General features: G+C 37.5%; 1 protein-coding gene across 1 annotated transcript in view; it reads right to left on the bottom strand.

Annotated features, from left to right (window-relative positions):
- Positions 1 to 1813: 1813 nt before the first annotated feature.
- SCAF8 (SR-related CTD associated factor 8) overlaps positions 1814 to 12439 on the bottom strand; it is a 90160-nt gene continuing 79534 nt past the window's right edge. Inside the window, exons 17-20 of the mRNA XM_065402134.1 lie at positions 7518 to 7662; positions 6964 to 7041; positions 4939 to 5160; positions 1814 to 4252 (exon numbers count right to left, since the gene is read on the bottom strand). Coding sequence (XP_065258206.1) covers positions 2502 to 4252; positions 4939 to 5160; positions 6964 to 7041; positions 7518 to 7662 — 2196 coding nt within the window. The 3' untranslated portion in view covers positions 1814 to 2501. The remainder of the gene's footprint in view (positions 4253 to 4938; positions 5161 to 6963; positions 7042 to 7517; positions 7663 to 12439) is intronic.

Here is a 12439-nt window from a genome sequence, read left to right as displayed (position 1 = left end):
GATTAACTTTTCTATCTTGTTTTTTGTTTCATTGTGTAAAACACAATGGTGAAAGCAAAGCTATTGGAAATATTTGCATTTTGTTATGAACATTTGGAAAATCAATGAGAATAAGCTTTTTCATGTACAACTATTAACTTAAAAATGTCAAAACTCTATCAAACTGAAAAGAAAGGAAAGGAGTGACTTTAAAAAAATACTAGACAGCTATTTTATGTTCGGTCATCCTAAGTCATGCACGCCTGATTAGCAAATTATTGGCAGGCTGAGAGGCACAACACTGATCAAGTTCCTTGACCTGCACAGTCTGCATCTGAAGGTATTTTTGCCCTAAACATTGTAAAACCCGTCTGGAATCCAGTATATCAGCATGGTCCTGTTACATGCTATTGCTTATTTAGTGCACCTGAATCTCACTGCTTCCTAGTACTAAATATTATTACTACTTGCACTGTAGGTGCAAAATCATTCATATCCAAGCTTTTAAAAGCGATATTTTCATTTATGAAAGCAATTTTGGGGGCTTTTAAAATAAAAATCCTAATCACTGAGAAACAGAACCAGGTCACCACAAAAAAGGATCACATATAACTTCTCTGTAAGTCCAGCCAAACTCCCAAGTGACATCCTCACACTTCATATCCTTGGGGGAATTTTTTTAACACAATACAAACTACCGATAAATTAGTATTCTTTAATAGTAAAGATCAACTCAGATTTCCCTGAATTAAATATTTTCCATTCTACAGAAGAAAGTATCATTATTGACTCTCAGAACTTACTTAGAGAGAAAATTCTCTCTTCAAAACTTAGTCAGAGGATGCTTTTGGACTCAGTGAATTTAACAACAGATTTTTTGGAAGGGGAGAGGAATAAATGTACTGCAAGTGGGACAAGCTGAAAATCTTTCATTACTATATCATCAAATCTTCCACCTCTGGTTAAAAAAAAAAAAAAAAAAAGATACGCAAGAAGCAAAACAGGTGAAACAGAAAGGAGTAGTGCTACTGAATTACTTAGGAGGCCAATTCATCTCAACATTTTACTTAGAAGTTCTATTTCAGTATTAAGCCTCCAAAGCACAAAGCCCACTTCATTTCTATTCACACACAGATTTTTTTTTTTTTATAAAGAAAAACCAACAACAGCTTTATACTTTTCATGCAACAATTCTGGACTTCAGAGATTCACTGCAAACAAATAACCACAAAGTACTTTAATGCTACCACTATCTATCCAGAACACCAAATATATTACAAAGTAAGACAAGGTAAACATTTGCTTCAATTTTGGCTTCATGCATATCTACATTTTTTTAAAAGTAAGCTAAAATCCTACTGTATATCTTTACAGTATATCATGTTCATTTCACCTTCTAAAAGTAATAAGAACAGTACCTAACTATGAGTGAGTAAATAAATGTAAATTTGATTTATTTAATCAAATTAATGTCTCGAAATATCTTGCAACCTCGAGAAGGTGAAAGACTTATTTTTATAACCTAATTTCATTTCAGTTTTATTAAACTGTCTTCATTATTCTGTGCGCACACACAGAAATAGCGATATCTACTTACAGTTTACACAAATATTTACATACATGTTATATACAAACTAATGTGACTGCATGATTTTCAATATAAAAGCATATGCTTCTTTCTAGCACATATAATTGTTGCATTGGTCTTACAAGAGTAATATAAACCTTTTGCAACAACTAGCTAAAGCATATACCACAGCTGATCCAGGTTTTCATAGCTTGTAGGTTAAAAAAAAAAAAAAAAAAAATACAATACCTAGAACACTGTTATCAAACAAATATGCTTTATTGGCATCTAAAAACAAAATGCACCCAACATTAAAATGTACTTTTATCATTTTTTTTAACCCACTGCAGTACGAGGAACAAATCACAGACACTTACTTTAGAGAAAACAGAGACTATAGTGTGGATTTTACAAAAGCACTTTTAATCTCTGTATTATGCTCCTTAAATGACCAGGGCTATTTCTTTTTCTCTCTCTCTTCCTTTTTTTTTTTTTTTTTTGGTGAGCCAAATTTCAGGAACATAAAATATCACAGCTTTGTCTATGTTTAAAATTCTGCAGCAGCCTAAAAACATGGACAAGATACACCAGCACCTGCTTTCAAGTATAACAATTTCCACAGCCAACCTAATGGTAGTATCTAAAAAAATTCCATTTTCTTCCATAGGAAGTCTCTGTTTGACAAGCTGTTATTTATCATTGTGACATTAAAAGCTACTGGGGGCAAGTCTGTGTTTTATCAGAGAAATAAAAAATGTTTACCTACCATGTTCAAATTAAGAACAGTGTTCTATACAAGTCAGTTGTACAGTTATTTAAGTGAAAGATGAACATCAACATCAGATTAACTTAATTCTGGCAGACAAAAGTGAACTGCTAAGGTCCAGTCAGCCATTTATCTATTACAGAGAGATGACAACTTTACAAAAGGTATCTTTTACCTACTGAGTGATGATTATGTCCCCTCAGTTTCTGTGCTTTCTACCACTGGTTCACTTTCTATATCAGCTTCTGTGTCACTCTTCTCTTTGTTTATCTCACTTGAAGATGCTAGTTTTTCATAAAGTTCTGGATCATTCTGCACTTGCACATTTGGTGGCTGACTTTCTGTCTCTGTATTTTCACCATTTACCTGGGGTATATTATCAGCTTTGCGCTGTGAAGTGGCCCCTTCAAAATATTCAAAAACCCTTGGATGTGGAGGAGGGATCCAGTTGTTCTGCATTCTGTCTCTTCCAAATCTGTTTCCATTTATTTCTCTGCAAAAATTAAAATCTCTGTCATCCCTATCCCTCTGTCTTTCCCAGGGTCTTCTACGGTCATCAAAATCTCTGTGAGCATCTTGTTCAAATCCCCTGTTCCAGTTGGGACCACTTCTAGTATCAAATCTGTAATTTACATGCCGAAATCTCTCTCTATCTTCATGGAAGCTTTTAGGACCACCATAGATAGGGAAAACATTGTGTTCTCTTTCATCATAATCTCCTCTCTGTCCCCAGTGCTTTTCTGAATTGAAACCAAAATGCTCTCTTCGACCAATATTATCCACACCTGGTCTTCCAAAATTCTCTCTCATATCTATATGTGGTCTTGCAAAATGTTCTCTTCCATCTATTGGAGGTCTTCCAAGACCCTCTCTTGGATCTACTGGTGGCCGTCCAATAGAATCCCTGACATCGACTGGAGATGGCCTATTAAGAGTCTCTCTGTTTTCCATTGGTGGAAAGCGATAGTCTCGGTCTCCTTCCTGTTGAATGCTATCACCGCCAAGTGGTAACCTTTTTTCTGGATTAGAAATGCTATCAACATTTTGTCTTCCAGGTGTTCCAAAATGTCTCTCTGTTTGGTTAAAAAGATCTCCTGGAGGAGGAAAAGGACCTCTAGGTGGTGGATGAAGGGATGGGTCAAGGATTGTTGGAGGAGGGATATTACGCTGTGGTGGCATTCCAGGCTGTATTAATGGAAATCTTGGTCCAGGTGACTGGGGTATTAGTCCTGGACGGAGATCTAAGAGAGGCATTCCAGGCATCCTTTGACTACTAATATTTAAATGGGGTATGTTTTGAATCCCTGCTGGATGCTGCATCCCCAGAAGTCCAGAACTACTTGAGACATTGGGTGGTGGCACTATTAGAAGCCCAGAGCTGCTTGAGACATTGGGTGGTGGCACTCCCGCCATAAGTCCAGAGCTGCTTGAGACGTTCGGTGGCGGCACTCCCGCCATAAGTCCAGAGCTGCTTGAGACGTTCGGTGGCGGCACTCCCGCCATAAGTCCAGAGCTGCTTGAGACGTTCGGTGGCGGCACTCCCGCCATAAGTCCAGAGCTGCTTGAGACGTTCGGTGGCGGCACTCCCGCCATAAGTCCGCAGCTGCTTGAGACATTTGGTGGCGGCACTCCCACCAAAAGTCCAGAGCTGCTTGAGACACCAGGTGGCTGCACTCCTCCCGCAAGTGTGGAGCTGCTTGAGACACCAGGTGGCTGCACTCCTCCCGCAAGTGTGGAACTGCTTGAGACACCGGGTGGCTGCACTCCTCCCGCACGTCCGGAGCTGCTTGAGACACCAGGTGGCTGCACTCCTCCTGCACGTCCGGAGCTGCTTGAGACACCGGGTGGCTGCACTCCTCCCGCACGTCCGGAGCTGCTTGAGACACCGGGTGGCTGCACTCCACCCGCAAGTCCGGAGCTGCTTGAGACATCATTTTGAACTGAAATACAATAAAAATATTTAGTAGACTGAAAAAGTCAACATAACATTAAACAGTTTGGAATACAAATAATATTTTAATCCATTATTTCAGTTAATATATACATAGTTGGAATATTTACTTATTTAAATATTTGTAATAGTTTTGAGTTATGAACACAGATTTTTTTAGTCACAATGGTGAAGACTGGGCATTAAGTCATGGAAACCCATGTCTTTATATAGTAAAGAGTGAGCAGAAGCTTTTAAGGGGCAGGGAAAACTACATGCTCACCAAGCCTACACAAGTAAAAACGTGAACATATTTGAATGAATGCTTAAAACCATATATTAAACTTAACTACCAGTTCTGGTCCCATTCCACTTTCAGAAAAATTTAAAGAATTTATTTAAAATACTCTTAACTGGCCCAGCTTTACTTCTCTAGCCTATATGCACACAGATGTGTGAGATAAATTTCTTTTCCACTGAGGACATGACCTACTGGAAAAGAGTGATCAAGAGATGCTAAAAAAGCTCATTATCAGCACACTGTCACAAATTTAATCCCAAATCAAAGACCATATTTAACCCAAAACATCCTACATTAGGATGAGTTAACACAATACATATGAGCTAATTTAAAAACTTGTATATATAAAGTCAATTTATATGCGGCAAAATATGTAGGATACAGACATTTCTTACCAGATCTGTTGTTTTCACTGGAAGAAATCTGAACGTCTGCAAGATGTGATCCTTTTTCTTCTGACTCTGGTTTGTTGCTTGGAAGAGGGTTAAAAACACTTCCTGCTGATAATGTTGGAGTGGCTAGACTGCTAGAAACAGTGCCAACGGGTAAAACAAGGCTACCAAAAGGAACATCTTTCATTGTCTCTTGAGTAATGGATAGAGGAGGCTGCACTAGAGCTGTAGGGGAAAAACACAAAACAAAACAAAAAACATCTCAGTACTTCTTGCCAATTCAGTTTGGCAGATGCTTTATTGTTAGAGCATATCAAAAAATATGGTCATCAAAAACAACGATATTGTTCACTTCGGAATAAATTGTTTTTCAAAAAACATTTGTAATCCTTATAGGCTTCCCAATGCTTCACTCTTAAGTAGTAGATTATAAATAAATACAGAAGCAAACAACACTGGTTTCAACAGGCTTTAATATTCGAACAATTGAACGTAGCCGACTTGAAAAGATTGAATAATGAAAATAATAAATCATAAATAACGAATTCAATGACTGAAAGAAAAATACAGAAATAATTTGCTTAATGAGTATTATTTGATCACCTATACAACTCTTGATTAAACAATGTATGTATGAATAATAAATAATTAATTTGCAAATAATTTCTTCAATGACTCCTGGGAAAATATTAAATATACTGTTTGTGAATATTATTAGACCAACTAAATTATGTACTATGAACTTGTTCTCAATACAATGGTGAAAACAGCATATGAATACCCCACAGAACATGGTACCTACCACAATTTGTATACTATTAACTAAGAACAGGGTAGATAAAAATCAATGATTTTTATTTTTAAATTTAATTTAAATTTAATTTAATTTAAATTTACTTAAATACAGGGTGGTTTTTTTTTTTAAAATAAACCTATTTAAAATTGCATTTGAAATCATGACAATCTATGTTGAGGCCTAAACTTACCATACTCTATCAAAATCATTAAAGTAAATTAAAACAATAATACTGAACAGTACATGTTTGCTGCTGAAAGTTAAAGAAAGTTGAACCACTGAATTTATGGGAAAGTCACTACTGGCTATGCACCTGGAACCACAGTTTGCTGAAGTGCTACACCAGCTTTTGATGGCAGTATCCTCCTCTGCAGATGCAGAGAGAATATTTTCTTCATTTCAGTTTATTCCACTAGTTCAATTCAATGACTAGTTCATTCAAACTTAAGAAACCAACTGGGAGTTGAAAATGCAGGAAAGCTTGTTTTCTTCTTCCAATCTATAAATAAAAACTAAGTGTGAGAGGATGAGATCTACTTGTTCTATAATTCTGAAGTACAATGGTGACCAGAAACAATCAGTTCAATTCACTAACTAGAGATAATACTTTGTTTAATAAATCAGCTCATTTTAAATGCAAAACATGTTCTGATATATTTTGTGATAAAGTTTTTTTTCTTATGTACCCAGCATATTTTAGATGACTTTATTTAATAAAAAAATGATTTTAAAATATTGGTTTTGTACATTTTTAACTGAATTCGCATTTCCAAATAGAGCATGACACAAATCACAAGTAAAAAATTAATTTAGTAAGTAAGAAATGCATCAGTTACCATTTTCTAACATCATAAAAAATGTAAAGATTAAGAATCTAAAGAAATGCAAATTAAGCTATATAATTGCTTAAATAAATGTGTATTGATCTAGTGTATCTCCTGGTTAACAAAAAGAGCCAAATTTAATGTAAAGGCTATATTTAGTTGCAAATCAACATGTTTTAATGGTTATCAACCAGTGAGAATCAACTTTTCTTTAAGAAAGTAACTAAAAAGTACAAATGCAAAACAAGATTAAAATTGATTATTATTTAAATCAAAGTTTCCTGCTTGCTGATTTATATCAATCCACCTGGAGTAAGAATTAGTACATCAAATAGCTAGACTTTCATTAACACAAAATTAGTATTCTTTAAAAAAAAAAAAAAAAAAAAAAAAGACAAACCAACTCACATGTTGGGACTACTTGTGGAACAACAGGTGGTGGAACAACAGGCGGTGGGACTGGTGGAACCGGGGGAGGCATAAAACCTATATGAACAATCAGAAATAATTTAATAATATGGCCAACTCTAATAAAACCTCAGTAATAAAAATAGTTAAACCTCACTAATCTGCACTAATCAGGAGAAGAATGTCCCACTGCAAACTGGCAAGTCAGCGGTGTAGGAAGAGAATCAGCAATGGTTACTGCTTTCCAGAGGACTCCAACTTTAACACAGAGGATGTATATGTACCTCTTTAAGTAGTCATTTATACCAGCAATACTCAAAGGAACAATTACAGTTTCACCTAATAGTCAAATTTTCCAGTTGAAGAAAAATGGTAAAATGAAACAACAAAACAAAGCGTTTGATTTTTAAAACTAGACTGAAAATGTGAAGAATTAACTAAGGCTTCTGTCCTGAATCTCTGAGTCAGAAATAATCCTAGCACATAACATATGTTTAAGATACTCAGTTAGCATGGATATACTTATTATACAATCAATTAAAATGGTAACTTACCAGGAGGTGGTTGTGAAGGGTTGAAACTTGCCCGCAAGAAGGGAGGTGGTGGAATTGAACTATACCCAGGAGGTGGGACAGACATTGTGACAGGAAATGATGGTGGAACTAAACTAACAGCAGGCACAGCTGGAGCTACCGGAATCTTTTTTTTGGTGGGAAGGAAAAACAAAACAAAAACTTCAACTTTTACATTATTCAATGACTTTGAAAAAGGAATAAAATGATTTGATTGCAATTATTGTTAACTGAAAGCAGTAATTATAATCAAGGTTCTACTTATGCTGTGGAAAGCATGATGAATTACATGGCACTTTGCGGTAGTACACTGGAAATTGTGCAGCAGTTGCAGGTAAATAAAAAATGGAGGGTTTTATAAATTTAATATGGAAAATAATGTATTCACAGCAAGGCATTATTTGTGTTTTAACTAAAATCTTAAATTTAAATTTTATATTATACCTAATTTCTCTAGTATCCTAATTTTATATCAAAAATTATACTGTATGATAGAAGTTGCCAGATAAAGCTGGGATGAAGGCAGTTTTCCTCTGAAAGGTGACTAAAAATAGCATAATAGCACTAAAGTTTATTGTGTTTTGATTTTCATATCAAATTATTCCAATTTAGAAATAAAATTGTTTTTCTAACTGCTATCCCTGCAAATTCACCTCAGTAACTGAAAGTCAAGCTAACTGGTTTCATCTAACACTATCTGCAAAAGTTTCTGTATGTCTAAATTCTGTCCCAATTACATTGGTAGAACCCTGCAAACATAGCTAAATGCAGAATTTGGCCCTAAAATTAGTACTAAGGCCCCAGGCCTCACTACAGGTCAGCAAGAATATCGAAGACATTTGAATGCACACTGGGAGAATGCTATGTATCCTTTCTTATTCTGTTTTAAAGAAACAGTATCAAAATACATATTTATATATTGTACTTAATTCAGGAACTAGAGCTTTGATAACTTGTAGGAAAGGAAGACAGCAGGGAAAGGACAGAGAGGGAAGGGAGAAAAGAAAGAATAGGTGATAGGCTGTGCGGAGAAGGAAGGATTTAAAAGGAGTTTCATTATTTTTTTCTAATGCTGTGTCTTTCAGCAAGTGAGAGCCTATTTTGGTTTTTGTTTTATAACTACATCACCTTTCATTTAAAAATTAAATTATTTAAATATTTCAGTAGAATAATGGTAACTTGGCAGTGCTTCAAAAAAGAAAATGATTTAGTGGGCTAATAAAGAGGTTATTCATCCTGTGCAGGTACTGTGGTTCTTCAAGATGTCCCCCCCCATGGGTGCTCCACTCTAGGCGCGCTGCGCCCAATATGCCTCAGATCAGAGATTTTAGGTAGCTGTGTCCATTTGGCCCACTCATGAGTCCCCCACAGCCTTGTGCCCTGCACTAAGGCTATATAGAGCTGCATGGGCAAACCACCCTCAGTTCCTTCTCTACCACAGAGAATGCCGTAAAGAACTCTGAAGCAGAGGGGAGGAGGGTGGATAGTTGAGCACCCAAAGGGGAACACATGTTGAAGAACCACACAGTTACTGCACAGGTTGAGTAACCTCTTCTTCTGCGAGTAGTGTGCCTATAGGGGCTCCACTGTAGGTGATTATCGAGTAGTAACCTCTACGGAGGAGTGGGGTTTAGGAGAAAAGTCTAAGATTGAAGATAAAACAGTAGACCCAAATATAGCATCAGAAGCTGAAGTATGAGTGACTGCATAGTGTTCAGAAATGTATGAATAGGCTCCCAAATCACGGCTCTACATATTTCCACGACGGGAACATTCTTAAAGCCTACTGAAGTGGAGAGGGATCTCATGGGAGTGAGTTAGTACTCTACAGGGAGGCTGAACATCATGAGACTGATAGCAGTAGGTAATGCAGCCAGATATCCATCTAGAGAATCTCTGCTTGGAAATTGGAGATCCCTTAGTTCTGTCTGCAATGGAGAGAAATAATCTGGGAGATTTCCTAAAGGACTTAGTCCTGTCTCAGTAAAAGGCTAATGCTCTCCAGACCTCGTGTGTATGTAGTGTCACATATCCTTTATCCTGGTGTGGTTTAGGGAAGAAAACTGAAAGATGTATAGGTTGATTTATGTGGAAGTCCGAAGATACGTTTGGCAGGAATTTGGAATGCAGTCGCAGTGTGGCCTTAGTCTTAAAGAAGACTGTGAAGTATGCCATCAGCGCACCCCTATCTCACTCACTGTTCGAGCAATGGCTACTAGAAATGCAGTGTTCATAGACAGGTATTGAAAGGAGCAGATGTCCATAGGTTCAAAGGGAGGCCTCATATGACATCTGAGTACAAAGTTGAGGTTCCATGCCAGCGTAGGGCATCTGATTTGTGGGAAGAGGTAGTCCAGTCCTTTGAGAAACCTCCTTCTTGTAGGATGAGCAAAGATGGAAAAACCCTGTACCATATGATGGAAAGCCGTAATAACTGCTAAATGCACTTTTATGGAGCTTAAAGATAACCCTGTCATTTTTAGCTCTAAAATGTAATCTAGTACAAATGATAATGGAGAGGATTTAGGTGAAAGATGTTTTAGGTCACACCAGTCTTTGAATCTCATCCACGTTTTGGCATGTTTGCCACAAGTACATTGTTTCCTGCTATGTAACAGCACTCGCTTTACGTCCTCAGAATAGGTTGTTTCTAACCCTGCAAGCCATCTATCAGCCATGCCTTGAGCCAAAGAACCCTGAGTTTGGGGTGATGGATTTGACTGGCATCCTGAGAGAACAGATGGTCTGGAGAGCAATCAGTTGACAAAGAGCCAGCTGAGTGAGGTAAGGAAACCATGTTTGTCTCGGCCACCTCAGAACTACAAGAATAACTTTGCTTTGGTTTTCCTTATCCTGCATAGCACCTTGGATATCAAAGGAGTTGGGATAAATGCATACAGAAGGTCTGGACTCCACCAAAGGAGAGCAGCATCTCAGGGTTTGCTGTTTTTTTAAAAAACTACTGGAGGCGTGGAGAATAGTTTTCTTTAACTGTGTTTGCTTGGCAAATAAACAGTTCTGAGCTACCCCAGGAGGCAGCACATGTGTAGTCTCACAATTGTTAAGGTATGGGAAAAATCAGTTCCTTATCTGTGAAGATGACCTGCTACGACCCAAAAAGAACTTTTGAGAACACTCTGGGTGCAGAGAAGAGACTAAACAGAAGCACTATGTATTGAAAGTCTCTTGACACAGAGTGAAGCATAAGAACCTTCTGTGGGAGGAGTGGATTGCTATAGGGAAGTAAATGTCTTGAAAGTCGAGGACCTAGAACCAATCCCCTTGGTCCAATGATGAAATTATTGCTGCAAGAGTAACCATTTTGAACCTCTGAATCTATTGAGTAAACTTAGATCTAGAATAGGTCTCCAACTGCTGTTCTTTTTTTTGGAATCAGGAGATGCCTGGAATAAAATCCCATCCCTGTGTTGCATGGGAACTGGTTCTATAGCACCCAGATTCAGAAGACAGTCGACTTCCTGTTGCAAAACGTGCTCATGAGAGGGATTCCTGAAGGTGGGATGGGGGGCAGGGGAAGGGAGGTAAAGTGGATGGAGACATGATCTCCAACACCCACTTATCCATAGTGGTATGTTCCCAATTCTGATGGAACTGAGAAAGGCAATCGCTGAAGTGAGGGAGACATGCAGATTGTTGCAGCAGTAAGAGTGGAGATGGTAACTCAGCACCCTGACCCGCCCATCAAAACTGATGTTTTGAAGTTGTGGGTTGTGAGGTCAATGCCCGAGAAGTAGCTAGTCTCTTCTACTGAAACTGTTGTCTCTTATGCTGGGGTTTGTAATATCTCTGGGAGGTGGGAAACTAGGTGGGACGAGATCTCTGTGCTGTCTGGGACATACTAAACTTTCTTTTTTGTGCAGGGGCATAAATTCCCAGACAGTGCAAAGTGGCTCTAGCATCTTTTAAGGCATGCAGAGATTCAGCATTTTCCTCCACAAACAACTTTGATCCATCAAAAGGAAGGTCCCCAATTGTATTTTCAACTTCCCTCTGAAAACCAGCATCCAGAGAGACCTGGGAGAACTGGGCATAACCTCCCTGGGTTTAAGTTTTTTGAGGAAAAAAACAAAGAAACAAAGAAAAATAGATAAAGGTAGATAACAGTCCTTATCCTAAAAGTATAAAGTCAAGTTTTTTTTTTTTTTTTTAAATGATTATTTGTTTGAAATCTATAAAATTACTACAGCTAACTCACACAAAGGAAACTCTAAGAACTAAAACTAACTAAGAAGGACAAGAGAAATATACAGGTTAGGTAAGCTCTATTTGGATGCTGCTGAGGCTCCATTGCAGGCTGAGGCGGTTGAGAACGAACTAAGGCTATATAGCCTCAGTGCACCGCATGAGGCTGCAGGGGGTGCGTGTCCAGGCTGAAAAGACATGGCTACCTAAAAATCTCTGATCTGAGGCACATGGGGCGCAAGTGCACCTAGAATGAGCACCCATAGGGACACTATTCAAAGAAAAACTTGGCTCTCAGGCCTGAATTTACTAGCTGAAAATATAATTACCTCAAAACAGGAAGAGTGTTGCTCAAGTATGTCTGCTTTCTTGATTCAATGAGAAATGTAAAACAATAGTAAGGAAGGCAGAAATGTATTAGAAGTACAAAAGAATACAATATAGCGCGAGATGGTTGAAATAAGAAACTAAGCATAATTCTTGTGATAGAAAATGGAAGACAAAATACAAATTGTGTTAAAAGGGCATTAGTCATGGAAATAGACTAAAAAAGTTAATCTTCATTCTGAGGCCCCAACAAACTACTTTAACATTAAAAAAATTATTAATGCCAAAAGCTCAGTTCTCCGGAGCTAATGTAAATTAGCAACCTTGCATCAATGCAAGAAAAAAAAAATCAGCAACAGGTTTAAAATTTACCT

The sequence above is a fragment of the Emys orbicularis genome, chromosome 3 (genome assembly GCF_028017835.1).
Source record: "Emys orbicularis isolate rEmyOrb1 chromosome 3, rEmyOrb1.hap1, whole genome shotgun sequence".
In the NCBI taxonomy this organism is placed as follows: Eukaryota; Metazoa; Chordata; order Testudines; family Emydidae; genus Emys; species Emys orbicularis.
This window is presented reverse-complemented; position numbering and strand designations above follow the sequence as displayed.